The 17,443-nt window shown below is 34.1% G+C and overlaps 2 protein-coding genes across 5 annotated transcripts; one reads left to right on the top strand and one right to left on the bottom strand.

Annotated features, from left to right (window-relative positions):
• The first annotated feature begins 742 nt into the window (after nt 1-742).
• Nucleotides 743-10,362, top strand: LOC140829431 (DNA topoisomerase 3-beta). 4 transcript variants are annotated; one of them, XM_073192661.1, is made up of 15 exons: nt 743-891; nt 978-1,034; nt 1,381-1,487; nt 2,954-3,047; nt 4,067-4,166; nt 4,271-4,511; nt 5,117-5,279; nt 5,362-5,481; nt 5,754-5,833; nt 6,366-6,644; nt 7,484-7,652; nt 8,121-8,249; nt 8,361-8,573; nt 8,788-8,967; nt 9,513-10,362. In XM_073192661.1, exons 1-15 carry the CDS (start codon nt 871-873, stop codon nt 10,161-10,163), a joined length of 2,604 nt encoding a protein of 867 aa, XP_073048762.1. In that variant the 5' UTR covers nt 743-870; the 3' UTR covers nt 10,164-10,362. The 4 variants fall into 4 exon arrangements, with proteins under 4 accessions (XP_073048762.1, XP_073048765.1, XP_073048763.1 ...); XM_073192664.1 differs by lacking the exons at nt 743-891; nt 978-1,034 and having other exon boundaries at nt 2,959-3,047; nt 4,081-4,166; XM_073192662.1 differs by lacking the exons at nt 743-891; nt 978-1,034 and having other exon boundaries at nt 2,959-3,047.
• Nucleotides 10,363-14,223: 3,861 nt separating this feature from the next.
• Nucleotides 14,224-16,492, bottom strand: LOC140829986 (uncharacterized). Its single transcript, XM_073193266.1, has 2 exons — nt 16,303-16,492; nt 14,224-14,739 (listed from the first exon to the last, which is right to left on the bottom strand). The coding sequence occupies exons 1-2, from the start codon at nt 16,426-16,428 to the stop codon at nt 14,422-14,424; spliced, it is 444 nt and encodes a 147-aa protein (XP_073049367.1). The 5' UTR covers nt 16,429-16,492; the 3' UTR covers nt 14,224-14,421.
• Between the last annotated feature and the right edge of the window lie 951 nt (nt 16,493-17,443).

Below are 17,443 nucleotides of genomic sequence, written 5' to 3'. Positions count from 1 at the left end.
TGATTTTAATTTCTACGTACTAGCATAGATTTATAAAAAAATCATTATAAATTGAGGGTAATTAAGTCATTTGTAGTGTATTTTATCATTTGATTAAAAATTATTTATCAAGGGCCCATGATATTATCATGAGCTTTTTAAAAAAGTACCAAACATGGGATAAGGAGGATTATTTATCAATCTCTCTCTTATCCCATGTACCAAACTATGCCTTAATGTATAACATAGAATAGTCTAGGAGATACACAGAAACCTGACGCATAATTCGGAAACAAGTTAAAGTTGCTATATTTTTATCAATTTTCCATAAATTAAGATTATTTAGGCTGTTTTTGGAAGATGAATTTAAAATTCATAGATTTCGATTATACTGAAATTGTTAATAACAAAACAATAAATAAAATCTTAAATCTATATCTTAGTCATTTACACCAGTTACACAAAAATAGAATGTATTTCAAATACCTCAATTATTTAGCGAATTTGAAATAAATTTTAATTAATATGAAATACTATGTATAATGCAAAAAATAGATTTGAAATTTATAGTCTTACTTCTTTAAAACTACAAAAATATATTTTAATATATTTAAGATTCATAGATTCAAGAGATTTCAAATCTATAAGATCAAGTCCATTTATTTGTTTGGAAGTGATGAGTGAAAAATGAACAGTTACTTAAATTAAATTAAATTAGATGAGTCAAAAATCATTCGTTGGTTAATATTCGGGTCGGATCAGCCATAACCGATCCAATATCAGGTCCACGGGCCATCCGTCTCGAGTATACAGTTGCATTCCAAATATCCCTAGCTAGAGGACTCCGATTCAATCAGCTGGTTCACAAGAATCCATCCTGGAGCTTCAGTTATGGCACCTAAAGTTCTAATGGTAACAGATTTGCAAGAAAACTCTTGCTTTTTACTCAATTCGCGGCTTGTTTTGGAAGTCTGACATTTTACATTTCATGAATTCAGGTGGCAGAGAAGCCGAGCATTGCTCTCTCGATCGCTTCAGTACTTTCCGGTGGCCGTGTATGTCGTCATATTTTTTACAAATTTAATGGAATTCATCGAGCCAGTTTAATAGCTACCTGTTTTGTATTTGCTCTGGAGGTGGTGATATGAAAAATAAAATATTAAAGATTATGGCTTTCTCTGGTTTTGTCACATGTATATGCATCTAAAGTTTTTTGTTTCGCTTGGTAAAGTGACCTTTTGCAGGTTTGATTGGCTTAATTGAGTGATGACTGAAATATATGTTTTGATATCTGAACGATTCTGGCTTTACTTGGAATTGGATTTTATTTAGTACTGTTATTCGGTTGATTATATAATCAAGATCTGTTTACTTGAATTGAAAAGGTTCATTTTATTGCAGATGGACTCCAACCGAAGGGGGAGTACCGAGGTGCATGAGTTTGATGGGATGTTTTTGGGATTTCCCGTGCATTATAAAGTGACGTCAGTGATTGGCCATGTTTTCAGGTTAAAATTTTCCTAAAGAGTGTATCTTTCTGAATTTTTTTGCTATCTGACATGATGATGTCATTGAATAGTGTGGGTGGGTGCCTATATATTACCCAACGATCTTCAACAAGTTCTCTTTCAATTTGTTTCACTTGTGCAAAAATGATCTCCTTGAACCGTTCAGATTCACACTAAATTATCAGCATTGACGCATTATCTTGCTGTAAATGATTAAAAATAAATGAAATTTGAAATCCGCTTTTTGTGTATTCTTTATTTAGAAAGAACACGTTCAGCTGTATCTCCGGTTAGGTCTACAGATTGAATATATCGAAACCTTAATTGACCAGTAACTATACATCCAGCCCAAATTGTATGACTTCCTGAGGTTCACTTTTGGGGAATTTATTTTTAATATCACATCTAATTTTCTGCCATAGATTGCTGTAAGGTATTGCACTCAGTATGTATCCCTTAAGATTCCCATAAAATTCAAGAATAAATTATATAGAAGTATAGAACTACTACTGCAATATTTTCTCAGCTTGAAAGAGCAGTTGAAATCTAATGCTTTCTTACTCATGTGTTTTTGTCTCCAAACTAATGCTCATTAATCAAGTGACATCCAACTCTTGGGGCTAGTCCTGTTCATGTGTGCTGGTGTCTCCTAACTAATGATCATGCACTGAGAGATGCCAAACTCTAGGGTCTAGTCCTACTCAGGAGTGCGCCTCTCAAAGAACAAAATCGACCCTTTGTTGACTAATCATTGACAAAGAAAAATTTAGTGATCAATAACTCAAAATGCGTCTCTAGATCTTCACTTTGTGAATGATTACATTCTTTATATTTCATAGCGACAATAATTATACACGTGCATGAGAATAAAGTGGAGAGTTGTAGTGTAAAAGTCCTTGCTTTGTTTGAAACAGGAATGCTTACTCAAGTTTGTTCAAATGTAAATGTTTTCTCGATCATTCATATGCTAATTTATGTCGAATTTCTTCAGATGTCCATTGTGTCCATAAGTTTCACTTTATGGACGTTGGAGATTGATGTCCATGGTCTTTTTACAAACTTACTTTCCACCCTTTCTCCTGTATCAAGTTGTATGATGGTCCCATACATGTAGCATTTCTGCATGAATAGTATAATGCAAATATAGCAGTGTAAACTTTTGATTTACATGGAAAAATTCGAGCTCTAGCTAGGTGAATTTTATGAATATTTATAGTGTGGATCTTATTTGTAAGGATGTGAACACTCTCCACCTCTTCGAGTGAACCCTCCATTGTGAGAGCTGTACTAGTTCCTCCTATCTTGGAAGTTTTTGGATTTAACGAGACAGTTTCTCCAGTGAAAGTTGGATTTCTGTCCTTGTACAAGACTTTTATCTAAAATTAAGATATCGTCTCTTCTAATACTTGAGTTGCATGAGTTCCAAAAAAATGATGTTTATTGAGATTTTTTTGTTGGACATTTAGTGTAGATTTTCCAGCTCGATATCAAGATTGGAATGCTACAAATCCTCTGGATCTCTTCGACGCCTCAATTGCTAAGACAGAATCTAACCCAAAGGTAAATATTTCATTGTGCTACATGCCCACATCTTTTTCTTGTATTTCACTAAGACTTGAAACACGCGTCTTTGGTAGCATTAAGATGTGATGCATAATCTATTAAAAAATTGTGAAGCACATTAAGAAAACTAAACTCACCATTTGCTTCTTTAGACACATTACTCAAGTAGTCCCACTTACAAATCCCTTCCACTTGTTGGTAATATTTTGTCCCGTACCAGTTGACTGTATGCAAAGCACCTTTGAATTTAAAGTTTGTGTTAGAAAGGCATCTACAGACTTCTTAGGGAGAGAGTTGAGGGAACTAAAGTGATTATTTTCAAGTAATATGACTTCACGTGCTCTGATTAACTGACTTCTTAAAATCAAAACTAGCATTCTCCTCCATTTTAAGAACTGTATTAAAGCACATGCTCTACTGCTGTTATATGCTGCATATATACAATACATTCAGCAATTTGATAGATGTGCACAAATTTGATAGATGATTAATTTGTGTACAGCTCTACACATGTAGACAAACATGTAGAGAAATGAAAGTTGTTACCTGCATGAGCTTTCATCACATATCAAGTGACAGAATGAAAGAGAGATTTATATTGAGTCATGGTAGGAGTCTTATCTATGATGCCATCATAACCCAAGGCCTCAATTATCGCAGCAGAAAGTACAGAAGCATGTGCAAGAACGAGATTAAAAATAGGGTAGAAGAATGTCATAAATCGAACATGTAAAGCTTGATGTATAAATTCTTCAACATATTATGAATACAATCGCAATGCCATTTACTCCTGGTTCTTTATGACTAATTATTTCCACTCAATCATTTTATTTGGTCTTTTTGTATTTTCCCCCCTAAAAGACATCTCAGTTCCACTAAGACATAGTGGCGCATTATTCTTGTTCTTACAACTGTCCAATTCTACTCTTAATTATATAATAATATACTATTTAGTTTTTTCTTCCTTTTGTTTTTGAAGTAGACATTTCACATTGTTAACATGCTTCTGGAGAAAGGCTCACATTTGTAGGCATTTAAGCCAAGAAGCTCGTGGTTGTGGACATCTAGTGTTGTGGTTGGATTGTGATCGTGAAGGTGAAAATATATGTTTTGAAGGTATTTTTGTTTCAATGCCACAGCTTATAGTCTACTACTATGTTTTGAAGCTGCCTTTTCTGTAAAAATGGCCATTTCTTGCTCTTATATTCATTTGGTTTCAGTCATTGAGTGCACTGGATTCCACTTGAAAGATGGCAAAAAAGTTTATCGTGCTCGGTTCTCATCTGTCACTGAGAAGGATATTCATAAAGCCATGGATAGCCTCGTCGAACCTAACAAGAATGAGGCATTGGCTGTGGATGCCCGTCAAGAGATAGATTTGAAAGTTGGTGTCGCCTTCACAAGATTTCAGACAAGCTACTTCAATGGGAAATATGGAAACCTTGATTCAAGAGTTATCTCGTCAGTCTTTCTCCGTGTCTAGCCATTTTTTCCCAGTAGAATCTTTTAGTCTCTATGGCTGTGTGAGAATATCTGCTGATTTTTTTTTCTTTTTCTTTTTGCTTGATAGCCTAATTCATCAATGACAATTGTGTTTAAAACCACAGCAACGTTGTTGCTATATCATTCTTTATGCAATTCTCTCAATTTTCCAGTGGAATCGCTTTTTTGTTATCCATCTCAGTTATTTTTGCTCAAATCATGTGTGTGTTTGTGTTTGTGTTTGTTTGTTTGTTTTTTTTAAATCTTGTGTTATTGGCAATCAATTCTAAGAAAATTGTCTTGACTAAGTTCTCTTATGAATAAATTCTACATTCTGTAATTAGTTTAATACAATATGTATAGAATATATCGATCATGTTAGAAACTTGTTAATCGCTCAGTTTACTGTTTTGTATTAGTTCAACTCGGGGCCATGTTTGGTGATTTCTATTGATCATTCTGATTTTATCCTTCTCATATACTTACTAATGTCCTTTTTCAGCAGCAGCTATTTCTCTTGAAGCCTAATTTTTCTTGGCCATTTATTTTGCAACTTAAAGTAATTTTATAGATCGTATCTGCAGTTATGGACCGTGCCAAACTCCGACTCTTGGATTTTGTGTGCAACGACACCTACAAATTACTACGTTTAAGCCAGAAAAATTTTGGGCGTTGCATCCTCACATAATACACAAAGGCTACGAACTCAAATTAGAATGGGAGCGCCACAGGTTATTTGACTCAGATGTGAGGTCCTCTATCTTTAAGTCCGACCATCCATTCTATTTCATATCATCAGCGAATCCTGAAATTATATTTCTGTTCACAGATTACTATGATGTTCCAGAACTTTGTAAAAGAAGACGGAATATTGAAAGTTACTGATATATCAGAAAAACAGGAGTCAAAAGGTCGTCCAACTGGTCTAAACACGGTGAACCTTCTGAAGGTGAGACCATGCTAAGTGGATGTTTCCTGACCTTTCTTGTGATCCGAATGATTTGCCATTACTGTCTGTCAGACTGATTAATTAGTGCCTTTCACCCATTTTTTGTGAAATTTCCTCAACTTTTGTTTAAACTGTTAAAGAAAAATGGAAAATTAAATTATTCTCTTAGCAACTAATTTTTTCTGCTGCCTGCTTGAATTTTTTAGTGCGGGAGGACATTATGAATGGGAGGGAATACAAACGTTAATTATGGCAATTTTGACCAACTCTAGGTTGCTTCAAGTGCTTTGGGCTTTGGACCTCACCTGGCTATGCAATTGGCAGAGCGATTATATACACAAGGTTTTATCAGGTTTTCCCCTTCTCATCAGTTTTCCTCTTACTATTTTGTGTTATTCTAGCAACGTCGTGTATTAGATAAAATCACATACCATTAATAAAATTACATGCTTGCTGATTGCTAGACCACACATTAAGTAACCTTACCTGTAGGTTGGAACCTTTCATCTTTCTCATTCTTAAAGAAATCTACAGTACCATGGAATTTTAGTACAGAAATTGACTGAAAGTAGTTATACTCCATACTGCATATTACCCAGATTTTCGAACACCTTAGTTCAATTTTATTTAGAATTTTGTGGCACAAATAATTCAACAGTTTACACTGTCACTCGAATGAGTACTTGTGCCATTCCATTGCTGTATAAATGCATTTTCATAAAAATAATGTGAGCTTTATGGAAAATTCCCCCCTTCTCTTGGTGTTACAGCTTGAGATCATGCATAGTGATGATGATATATGTGATATTTCGTTGGGTCTCTTGTTGATTTGATCATAATTGCTATGAATGTTAATTTTCATTCTCTATTTGGTGCTGCTTTAGCTATCCCCGTACAGAGAGCACTGCATATCCGTCTTCATTTGATTACAAGGGCACTCTTGGGGCACTAGTTCAGAATCCAGTATGGGGTGGTTACGTGCAGCATCTTCTCTCTGAGGGTTATCACAAACCACGTTCAGGAACTGATGCAGGTGATCATCCCCCAATTACTCCAATGGCTTCAGCTACTGAGGATATGTTGGGGCATGATGCATGGAAGCTCTACCAGTACATCTGTCAACATTTTCTTGGATCTCTTTCTCCCGATTGCAAATACACAAGGTAAAATTCTTTATTTTTTTAACATTTTACATTTGTGAGTACTGTCTTCCATGAATGCTTTTTATGTTTCTCATATTTGTTTCATTCTTAAAAAAATAAATTTATTCTTTTCCTTGTCTTTCTCAAGTGTCATTATATAGAAAATCCATTTTATTTTTAAGATATTTCGTTGTCTTCCTGACTTGTACGGAAAATTTCTACTTTACAGAAGGATATAATTTTTCAGTTTATTATGATTTTGAAGTGAGCTAAGTAGACCCCGTGTTCTGCAATATCCGTATGCATTGATGTTTGTGGATATTTGTGAATCAGGAAAGTTATTATCAAGCGATTTTCATAAAATATGTTAGCATGCTGATACTATTGTGCATGTGGCTTGGCATCTGCATATTATATTGAGGCATGAATTACATCATATGGTAGCTCTACAGACTAGAGGGTCAGAAGCATTTTGAGGTTGTTTGTCCTGAAGTTAATTTTTTGTGCTTACATTGTCGGAGAAAAAAATTCATTCACGTTTTTTCTTCATGACTGAGGATGGTGAAACTTTATGGGTTTTAACATACCATATTGTATCGTATGTTCTGCTTTAGTTAACATTTTTTAATGTTTTACATTATTCATCATCAAAGAACACAGATTATCAAAAAAGGAACTAAACTAATAAAACCTGTCTCAGATGCCTGTGCTTTATATATAACCGGTTTTTTCATTCATTTGTTGCTATTTTTTATATGTATTGGGACTCTTCATGGAACAATATAATTTTTTTTTATTTACGGTTAGTTATCAATATTTATGCGTGCAGATATACTATCCATAATTTTAATTTCCTCCAGGGTAAAAGTTCAATTTGAAGCTGGTGGAGAATCATTCCATTGTGTTGGGCAGCATGTCATAGCTCAAGGATTCACATCTATTATGCCCTGGTTGGCAGTAAGTGAGATAAATATTCCTCAGTTTTCTGAAGAGGAGACTATTCGCATTTCGAGAATTGAAATCGACGAGGTATTGGAAGAACAAAACATTTTAGTTGATTTGTCGGTTAAGATGTACATTATTCTCCTTTTTTCCCTTTCTTATTTTGTGCTAAGAGTGGTAGATGATCCTATTATTCCTTATTTTTCTTTGTGAACTTTTTGTGATCCTGTAACATAACAGGTCTTTATTTTCTTTAATAATTCAATGTCCTTAACTATTTATGCTGGACTCTCGAAATGAAGTTGGTGAAAGGCAGACAACTTATTCTTGGTATTGATTGAGTGCTTAATTTAGCCTTCAGAAAAATTGGCCAGTGAATCTTTGGTTAGTAATTACACCAAAATTATTGTTTTGGTGACTATATATGTGAATCACAACAATTCAGCTTTTTGTGGTGATAAAACCAATGTGCTCAATCCATGTGATGTGATGAGATATACTAAAGCGCAATACTAGGTTTCTTCCCTTCTATCTATAAACTTTCTGGACTTTCAGGGAAGCACGCAACCACCAGATTACCTTAGTGAAAGTGAACTTATATCGTTGATGGAAAAAAATGGCATAGGGACAGATGCATCCATTCCTGTCCATATCAACAACATTTGTGAACGCAATTATGTACAGGTTATTGCTTATATAAATTTAAATTCACTACTGAACTTGAGTAAAGGTGGAATATGTATTTTAAAGTTGTCGACTTGTTAGAATTAATGTGCCATTGTATTCGAATTACAGGTACAAGCAGGTAGAAGATTGTATCCTACTGTTTTAGGTATCAGCTTAATAAGAGGCTACCAATGTATAGATCCAGATCTCTGTTTGCCTGACATCCGAAGTTTCATTGAGCACCAGATCAGCCTTGTGGCCAAAGGTCAGGCGGACCATTCTATAGTTGTAGAGCATGTGATAGAGCAATTCAAAAGGAAGTTTATTTACTTTGTCAAGCAGGTGATGAAGATTATATTGAGTTAGCTTTCCATTGCGAGGCATTCTAACTTTTTTGCATTTTATCCTTTTCTTCTAATTTGTATTCTGTGCTAGAAATTATTTCAGTTGATGGGACAAGTTTGAATTGTCGTTTTTCCATACAGATAGCTTGTAGACTTTTTCCATACAGATAGCTTGTATTCTTTATAAGTTGATGCTTCTTGCTCCAGTATAGATTGAAAACATGGATGCGCTATTTGAAGCGGAATTTTCTCCTCTCTCAGAATCTGGGCGTGTTCTTAGTAAATGTGGCAAATGTTTGAGATATATGAAGCACATATCAAGCCAGCCATCACGGCTATACTGTGCCACATGTGAGGAAATTTATTACACTCCTCAAAAGGGTACAATCAAGGTAACCACAAGTATCTCATGGAATTTGAATGTTCAGTATTTTTTCCCCTGAGGTTGGAGTAACTGCATCGGGTCTTTTTCATTCTTCTAGTATACCTATTCACAACCTTGGTTTTTGGGTTAATTTTTGTGTTCAGTGACTTTAACCCTCTTAGAAACGAACCCCTGTTGGGCATTATTTTGTTACAAGTCTGTAATATGCAAAAAATATAAAATATCGTGACCTTGAACATAGATGTGATCTCAATTTTATAGCGATTAGTTTCTTTGTCTGTCAGTTTCGCTTGATGGTTATATTCAATTGTCCTGAGGTTCTTTCAACTACATTTGTATACATGGTTTCGATCTGGTAAATGAATTGGTAAACTGTTTTCGTACTTTAACTGGCATATTGCGTTTTGGAGATATCAGACCGCGAGTATTTATAAAGAGATGCTAATGTTGGATTCCTTACTACGTTGACTGTCTGGCTTTGATGTCATTTTTTACTGTTCCTTTTATTAGCTTAGTTGCGCTTGCTACATACCTGTTTCTCTTTTCTTCCAGCTATACAAGGAACTAACCTGCCCTCTAGATAATTTCGAGCTTTTGATCTTCTCGATGCCCGGTCCAGACGGTAAATCCTTCCCTTTCTGCCCTTACTGTTTCAACAATCCGCCATTTGAAGGCATCGAAAAAATATTCGGTGAAAGTAAAACAAGTAGTGCTGTTACATTGGGGAAGGGAGCTGGCATGCCATGTTTCCTCTGCCCACATCCCACATGCCAGCATTCCATGATATCCCAAGGCGTCTGTGCTTGCCCAGAATGTGACGGCACAATGGTGCTGGATCCAGTCAGCGCTCCCAAATGGAGGCTTTATTGCAATATGTGCAAGTGCCTTGTTTCCCTTCCTGAAGGCGCTCATAGGATCTCTACAACTGAAGATCAGTGTCCTGAGTGCGACTCAACTATCATAGAGGTAGACTTCAATAAGAAGACGACCCCTTTAAAGGATGGAACTACTTTGCACGTTGGATGCATTCTTTGCGATGAGTTGTTGCATTCACTGGTGGAGATGAAGCATGGGAAGTCGTTTTCGGGGTATGGGAGACACAGGGGACGGAGTAGGGGAAGAGGGCGACGTGGATATCGTGGCAGCAGAGGACGTGGTGGGAAGAAACCTCAAGACCCAAAAATGAGCTTTCGAGATTTTTGAATGTAGCAGTTTTGCATTGTAGCCGACTATATTTTTGCGACGGAAGAAATGAGTCTGAGCTGAATCTGTAGAAGAGTACATGTGAAACAACTTATGGTGACTTGTGAGTTCTACTTTTTAATTTTCATAAACTATGTTGATTGATTTTAAATATAAAATTTGTTATTATAAATGATAGCAAAGTGAATGATCTTTTTGACCTATTACTCTTAGAGTTTTTTTTGCATCAAACCCCCGAGTTTGATTGTTTTGATGATATCTCATAGACCAGTTATCAAAATGACCAACGTACAAAATAGTTAGAAAGAAAACTCAAATTATTACGAGCTATATTTCAGTTCTGCTAGACTAGTTCAGACATTATCTATACTAATAAGATACTGTCAGTTGCTGTAATTGTGTCATTCAGTTCGATTTTGCAGCGTCCAGTTAGCGTATATAACATCCGAACTAGTCTAGTCGATCTGAAATGAGACTTATAGTAAATTAAGTTTTCTTTCTAACTGTTTTGTCCGATCGTCAATTTGATCGATCTATGAGATATCATCAGCATATTTTGACTCATATTTCCAGTTGGTGTATATAATATTGACAAAAACTTGTGTGAGATGGTCTCACGGATCGTGTTTGTGAGACGGATCTCTTATTTGGGTCACCCATGAAAAAGTACTACTTTTTATGTTAAGAGTATTACTTTTTATTGTGAATATGGATATGATTGACCCGTCTCACAGATTATGATCCGTGAGACGGTCTCACATAAGACTCACTCTATGATATTTGTACAACTTTTATAAAATATTAAGGTTTAAGATTCTTATTTAATTTTCACATCAAATAATTGTATATTTTCGATAATTCACAAGTGGAAAAAAACTCTTTATTCTGATATTAAATATTCGTTGGTTAGATTACCTACTTTTTCTATGTAAATATCTTATATCAAAAAAGTAGAATCAAGGGATAACATATGAATTTTACTATGTTAATTTATTTTCTGAAAATATGTAATTTTGTTGTGTACACATTCTAAAGTGTATGATTCCCATTGGGATTTAATAAATATATAAATTTTGAACGTGTGACATTTGTACTAGGATTTATTGAAAGCTTTTGTGCACTTGCAAGTGTACTATATGATTGGTGGCTACGTGGAATGGACCACTTGGAATTTAAAGCAAAAAAACATATCGACCGGTGAAAAAGTCTTTGTAAAAATATATGGTAACGCAGTTGTCTCCATCCTCATCTTTCGTGACACTCTGTTGGTACTTTCTACGCTATCCATTCATTATTATTGGATCATTACTATGTATTAGTACGAAATAATTTTATGAATTCCATGATTGAATATCTATCGATTCACATTTTAAAAAATATATCAATTCCTCCCTTCATTGCTTACTTTTGAATGTTGTCTACATTTCCTCGTATTTATGCATGCACGTCTGTTAAGTGAATATATAGATGAACATGGTTGACGAACAATATACCAATTTTGAAGGAGCAACAGATTGACTCGATTTGAAGAAGAATTCAAACCTTTTTATGTGACGTTTCATATTATTCAAGTTAAATGAAAGCAGTTCCACGAGAAATGTATAAGAAAAAAAAAGCACAAATATCATACTAATCTTACCGACAATCTATATACATGTAAAAGTTGTAAATTCCGTCAAAATCACAATTCTTAAAAAAGAAAGATATTTCATGAATCTCGAAATATGCGTACTGCAATGAATGATTGAGAATATTTAATTTTATGTAATTTTTATTGATATATTTTTTATAAAGATTTCTCTATAATGAAAGTGACGATCATTTAGAGTAAAAATGAGACAATATGTAAAGGTATTATTAATTTGTTTTCAATTTTCAAATATAATCTGTACTTTCAGCTTAACTAATTTATATTTGCCCGATTCAAAAAGAACAATATGAATTATTTATTCGATTGTACACCTGGTGAAAAGAAAAAGGAAAGAAAGAGAAATACATTTAATAGATTACAAATTATCTCTATTTGAATAAAAATATTTTCCTCGTATACTACAATAATGGACAAATAATTTGTATTTTAATTAGTCAAGAATTTATCTAAGAGTCCGTGATAGATTAGGAGACAAGTTCTAGATATTGGTCAAATTAAGTGATTTATTAGGCTTAGTTTTTAACTCTAGAATTAATATATATGCATCGAGAATTGATATTTTCTCTTCAAATAATCAATTAATAAAAAAGGTTCAATGAAAAAAAAGAAAAGCAAAAGCTCTCTTTACTCTTCCGAGAATTCCTAGTATCTGTATTTTACTCAGATATATATATACACCGATTTAACTTGTAACAATGAAGGAATTAATTAAATATATGTAAAATATCTTATATTAAAGTCCAAAAAACTCAGCAATATCTGAGTGGGAAATAAGCATTTTGGGTATCAGGAGAATTTGTTACCTTGTCGGGCCTTTCTGCAGATGCGCAGCATGCATGCATGTCAAAACTGCACGTCTTTCTATATAATATCTTACAACCAAATGAGATCAAATGGCCGACATGACGACATTAAATCTAATTTGGATATATTATATATACCTAGCTAGTTTCATTTTATTTCGACAATATTTCTGTTGTACGATTATCTGTTGATATTTTTTGTCCATCGCATGTTCGAGCTAGCTGTTAGTTTGTCTGCAGCAAGCAAAGCCCAGTTCTTGGGAGGTAATTATATGTTTTTTTTTTTATGGAATACGTTAATTTATATTGGGTACACGTCAAGTGCGCAGACGAAGAAAAGTCTGGACCAGCTAAAGCTTGTCATGATCAGGTCGATTGGTGCAAGTGATAACAATTTTTTTTGCTATTTTAACTATTTGATGATCTTGGTCTTGGCTCAATAATTGAGGTTGAGGTCACGACTAAAGTCTCGCTGATTGCGAGTAGTTTTCCTAATATATTTAGGTAAATTTTGTTGTTTATTTGTATTTTCTTTGCTTGAGATAATCAAGTTTTTGGTCTACTCAATAGTGCATACAATTATCTTATATCTTTGTAGTCTAGAATAATATCATACTCAGTACTCTAGAAAAATTATGTGATAATCTCTGATTGTAAATACAATGATGATGATCAGTCTGATAATGTAATATTTAAAGAATATCATAATTTTTAAATAGGTATATTCTTGTATAAGCATGCATTATATATGACATGGGAAAACGAGAAATAATAATAATAATAATAATTGTGTTCGAGAATACCGTAGCTCAAAAGCTGGTGACCATTTACTTGGGCACTAAAAATATGAGTGAAATTTCATTATCTTTCAACCCAAACTAGATTACTATAGTGGGGACAACATCAAAAAACTCAGAGAACGACGTTCATTAACTTAGAATCATATTCAAAATCTTCGGCTGGTTAGTATTTTGCATATGATTCAGACACACACACACACACACACACATATATATATATATATATATATCAGTATGTATGTATATGAAGCTGCACAAAACAATAGTCAATAAGACAGGAGAAATTGTCTTGTCCTTGGTTTGCGGAAAAAACAAGTGTAGACTAATTCTGAAATTTTAGAACGATTAGTGGGTCCTATGTAATTAATAATTATTTGTTTGATGATAACATTGATGCATCATTACAACAGCTAGCCAATCTTTCTTTGTCAAAAGCAACGTTAAAAATCTTTAATGTTTAACTATCTAAATCGTTTTTCGGCAAGATTCGCACTAAACATTCATTATCAATGATTTTTAAATTCTTTTGAACAGATATTGACGCATAGATAGGAAAGACCCAAGATCCATATGGTTTTGGGTACAAATTACACTAGTGGATGCTTATAAGATTTAGATATCAATAGATTGTATATAAAATAAAAATAAAAATAAATCGGTCCCATTCCCATATGAAGGAGAACTTTCAGTTGGCGTGGCCATGTCGGCAACTAGGCATGGAGCATGGAGTAATACTCAATGACCACTTTCTACATGTACCACAACACGATCCACGGTGTAATGTAAGTTTCAAAAGGAACAAAATCGACAATTAAAGATGGAATAAAAGCTGCGAAAAAAGGTTCAATAGACCCCAAAATGACAGTTCATAGAGTCACTCAAATCAATATATCACAAATATAGATTGTACTCCTTCTGACAAACACAAAGGAAGAAAGAAGAAGCAATAATAACGATAATATGATGGAAGATGATAATAATACTGAAAATAAAAGATTCATTCATCAAACACCACCATCATGGTGATGATGATTAGATGCAACAAGATCTTGATTCTCATTGTTGCAATGAATTTGGTTGTGTTTTTGGGAAGATCCTTTGGAGATTTGAATTGGGTACTTCAATTCATTTAGTTCCAACTTTCTGAGTGCAGCTTTACCAAGATCAATGCCACAAATATCTGATAATCTAACAAGATAGAGCAAAACATCAGAAAGCTCCTCACCCAAATGTTGCTTCTCTTTTTCTTGCCAATCTGGCAGCCCTCTTGGGACCTCACCTTTCCACTGAAATATCTCAGACAATTCTCCCACTTCCCCCACCTGATTGATGCACGTAAAACTGTTACAAACACTTTAAATTATAGATCAAACAGATAATTAGAGAAAACTAGGCCTAAGCCGATAGCCAACTTGCTTACTTGGTAGAACATGCTTAAGAGATCAGCAGTGAAAAGTCGAAAAAATGGCTGACGCCAAAAATTCTTTGAAATTTGAGTCCCCAGCACTGGGTTAAAAAATGTATTTTAATCTAAGTAGAGCAGCAATTTAAGGCATCATTATTCTCACTTCTCCCAAGTCCATGTATTATATTATGCACTAGAAAAAACAAGGCACGCAAGAATATAGCATTTAACTAAAAGACACGAGATGATGATAATTGTGTGTAGGAGTGCCAAAGCCACTGCACTTTTCGATGACTTTAGTTTTTGAGTCACACTTTCGGATATATTAAGTGTAGCTAAGTAGAAACATATCATTGTTGGTGGCAGTTCTGATGTTGCTTCAGACAGTGTTTTCTGACAGTAGTGCTATAATGATATTGTGAGAAACATAAAAATCAATCCTGAGCCAGTTTTAGGTACTGAGAAAGCTGTTGAAAATAAAGGGATTTTCTGGTTTTTCATTTTACACACGATGTCTTTGAACAATTGAGCTGATTAATGTTGTATCAACAGCTAAACATTTATTGTCAAAACAAAAATGGTTAAACTTTTCAAAAAAAGAGAGCGGGGGTGGGGGGGGGGGGAAGAACTTTCAGGGAATTTTTCAGAAAAAAGGCCTGTCTTTTTTTATGGGAAACCAAGCAACTAACTTTATACTTCTTCTTCTCTAAGAATTCCCAATACAAGAATTTATGAAAGAAACAGATTCCAATAAATATTAAAGTGTGTCCATTAGAGCCGTTTAGTCTATCACAACACTTTTGTTCTCTACAGAAGGACCCACGAACAAATTTGAAGTACAATTTTGAAAAATTGCAAATTCTATCCAAAAATTATTAAGCTAGCTGTATCCTGGTCCGTCTCAATTCTCGACTAAGACCCTAACTATATTAAAAGCTATATCTCCATAAAAAAAAAGAACTATATATAGATATTAAACCATATACGCTTTAGAACATAGGAAAAAATATATGCTTGTTGAAAGAATTGATATAGAAAAAAGAAAAACAATTTATTCAATATTTCAATGGGATTTTCACAAGGGATAAACAGTAAACTTAGAGAATGATTATCAAGAATCAGAAGTGAACAATAGCAGAATTAAATGGGAAAGCGAAGACCGTGAAAATGAGAAGACCAAGAAACCTAATGTCTCTTTTTTGCATGGTAATGGTGTTAACAAATTAAAGAACAGAAAGAAAGACGAGTGCATCAGCATGTTAATTATTTTCTGCTAGCTACCATTCAACCAAGAACAAATACGAACCACCACCACCCTTCCCAACCTGGTGTACCCGTCACCGACCACGTTGAGGAGGAGAAGAAACAACATCCCAATCATAAAAACTTGAAAAGAGACAATTTTTCTCCAGACACGAGATTGAAAGCAAGATTCGGAAAATTTTAATGGCGTGAAAAAAGTCCAGAATGAGGCTCAAACCAGGGCCAGAAGCAGATTTCTCGGGCTATGAAACTGATCCCAATCTCTTTCTTTGGCGAAATTCGCCATCTTGTTCTTCAGATCATCGAGGGTCACCCCACGTTGCTCCGATTCTCCCTTGTTCATGTTGATATCGTTTCCACACCAGTTCACCCACCTTTGCTTCTTTTTTCCCTTGGGTCGGGCGGTTTTTATGCGTGACTCCGATTTTAGGTCTCCTTAATATAACACATGAATATTATTTAATATAATATTTTATAAAAAAATTTAGGATATAGATAAAACTTCCAAACAAAATAATATTATGTGTAGCATGCACATTATTTTCCAATTTTAATATATATAATCTCCCATAAATTAACGAAAGCATATCTACAATATACGCACATAATAATTCCATAAAATATTAATTTAATATTTTATAATTATTCAATCCTACGAAATATAGATTCCATGGGATTATTTCACCCTACCCTTACAAGCACTGCCTGCAAGGGTAGATCCAAAGGCCAGAATTTTTTCTGGTCTAATTTTTTATTTTTTTTAATTTTTTTTTTCTCATGATAGGATTATCTCAACCCTTGATCCTGGGTGTGGACACTGCCCCCACACCCAGGATCGAATCTTCCGATTCCATGATATCACGAAAATCACATTGAATAAGACAATTCCTTGCCCTTCCATTTGTGTGTGTGTACATAATATATATAAAACATGGTCTTTGGTCAACAATATAATAAGATTATGAAGTTTTATACGTCTTCTTTCAAATTAAAGAAAAAATAGAAAATTATTCTCAATGGATACATGTAATAAAATTAGACAAAAACTTGTGTGAGACGGTCTCACAGATTGTATTTTGTGAGATGGATCTCTTATTTGAATATTACTTTTTATGCTAAGAGTATTATTTTTTATTGTGAATATCGGTAGGATTAACCCGTCTCACAGATAAAGATTCGTGAGACCGTCTCACAAGAGACCTACTCATAAAATTATATATCGATAAAATCTTACAATTTATTTACTTAACTAATTCGACTTTCCAACACACTTCGGACCATTGAACACGACTAGAAGGATCTTCCATAGATATATACAAATCTAAGCTTATACATACTGGTTCAGTGGTTCGTTCTGA

This window comes from Primulina eburnea, chromosome 4 (genome assembly GCF_022965805.1).
Source record: "Primulina eburnea isolate SZY01 chromosome 4, ASM2296580v1, whole genome shotgun sequence".
Classification (NCBI taxonomy): Eukaryota; Viridiplantae; Streptophyta; class Magnoliopsida; order Lamiales; family Gesneriaceae; genus Primulina; species Primulina eburnea.
The sequence above is the reverse complement of the archived record's forward strand: the minus strand, read 5'-3'. Positions and strand labels throughout refer to the sequence as shown.

Bases quoted from the DNA above. Each gene is read 5' to 3' on its own strand.
- LOC140829431 (XM_073192661.1), top strand. From the start codon at position 871: ATGGCACCTAAAGTTCTAATG. The intron at 1,488-2,953 runs GTTAAAATTTTC...TTGGACATTTAG, and splicing joins GTGATTGGCCATGTTTTCAG to TGTAGATTTTCCAGCTCGAT. The intron at 6,645-7,483 runs GTAAAATTCTTT...AATTTCCTCCAG, and splicing joins CCCGATTGCAAATACACAAG to GGTAAAAGTTCAATTTGAAG.
- LOC140829986 (XM_073193266.1), bottom strand. From the start codon at position 16,428: ATGAACAAGGGAGAATCGGAGCAACGTGGGGTGACCCTCGATGATCTG. The intron at 14,740-16,302 runs GTTTGAGCCTCA...TGCATCAATCAG, and splicing joins GAAATCTGCTTCTGGCCCTG to GTGGGGGAAGTGGGAGAATT.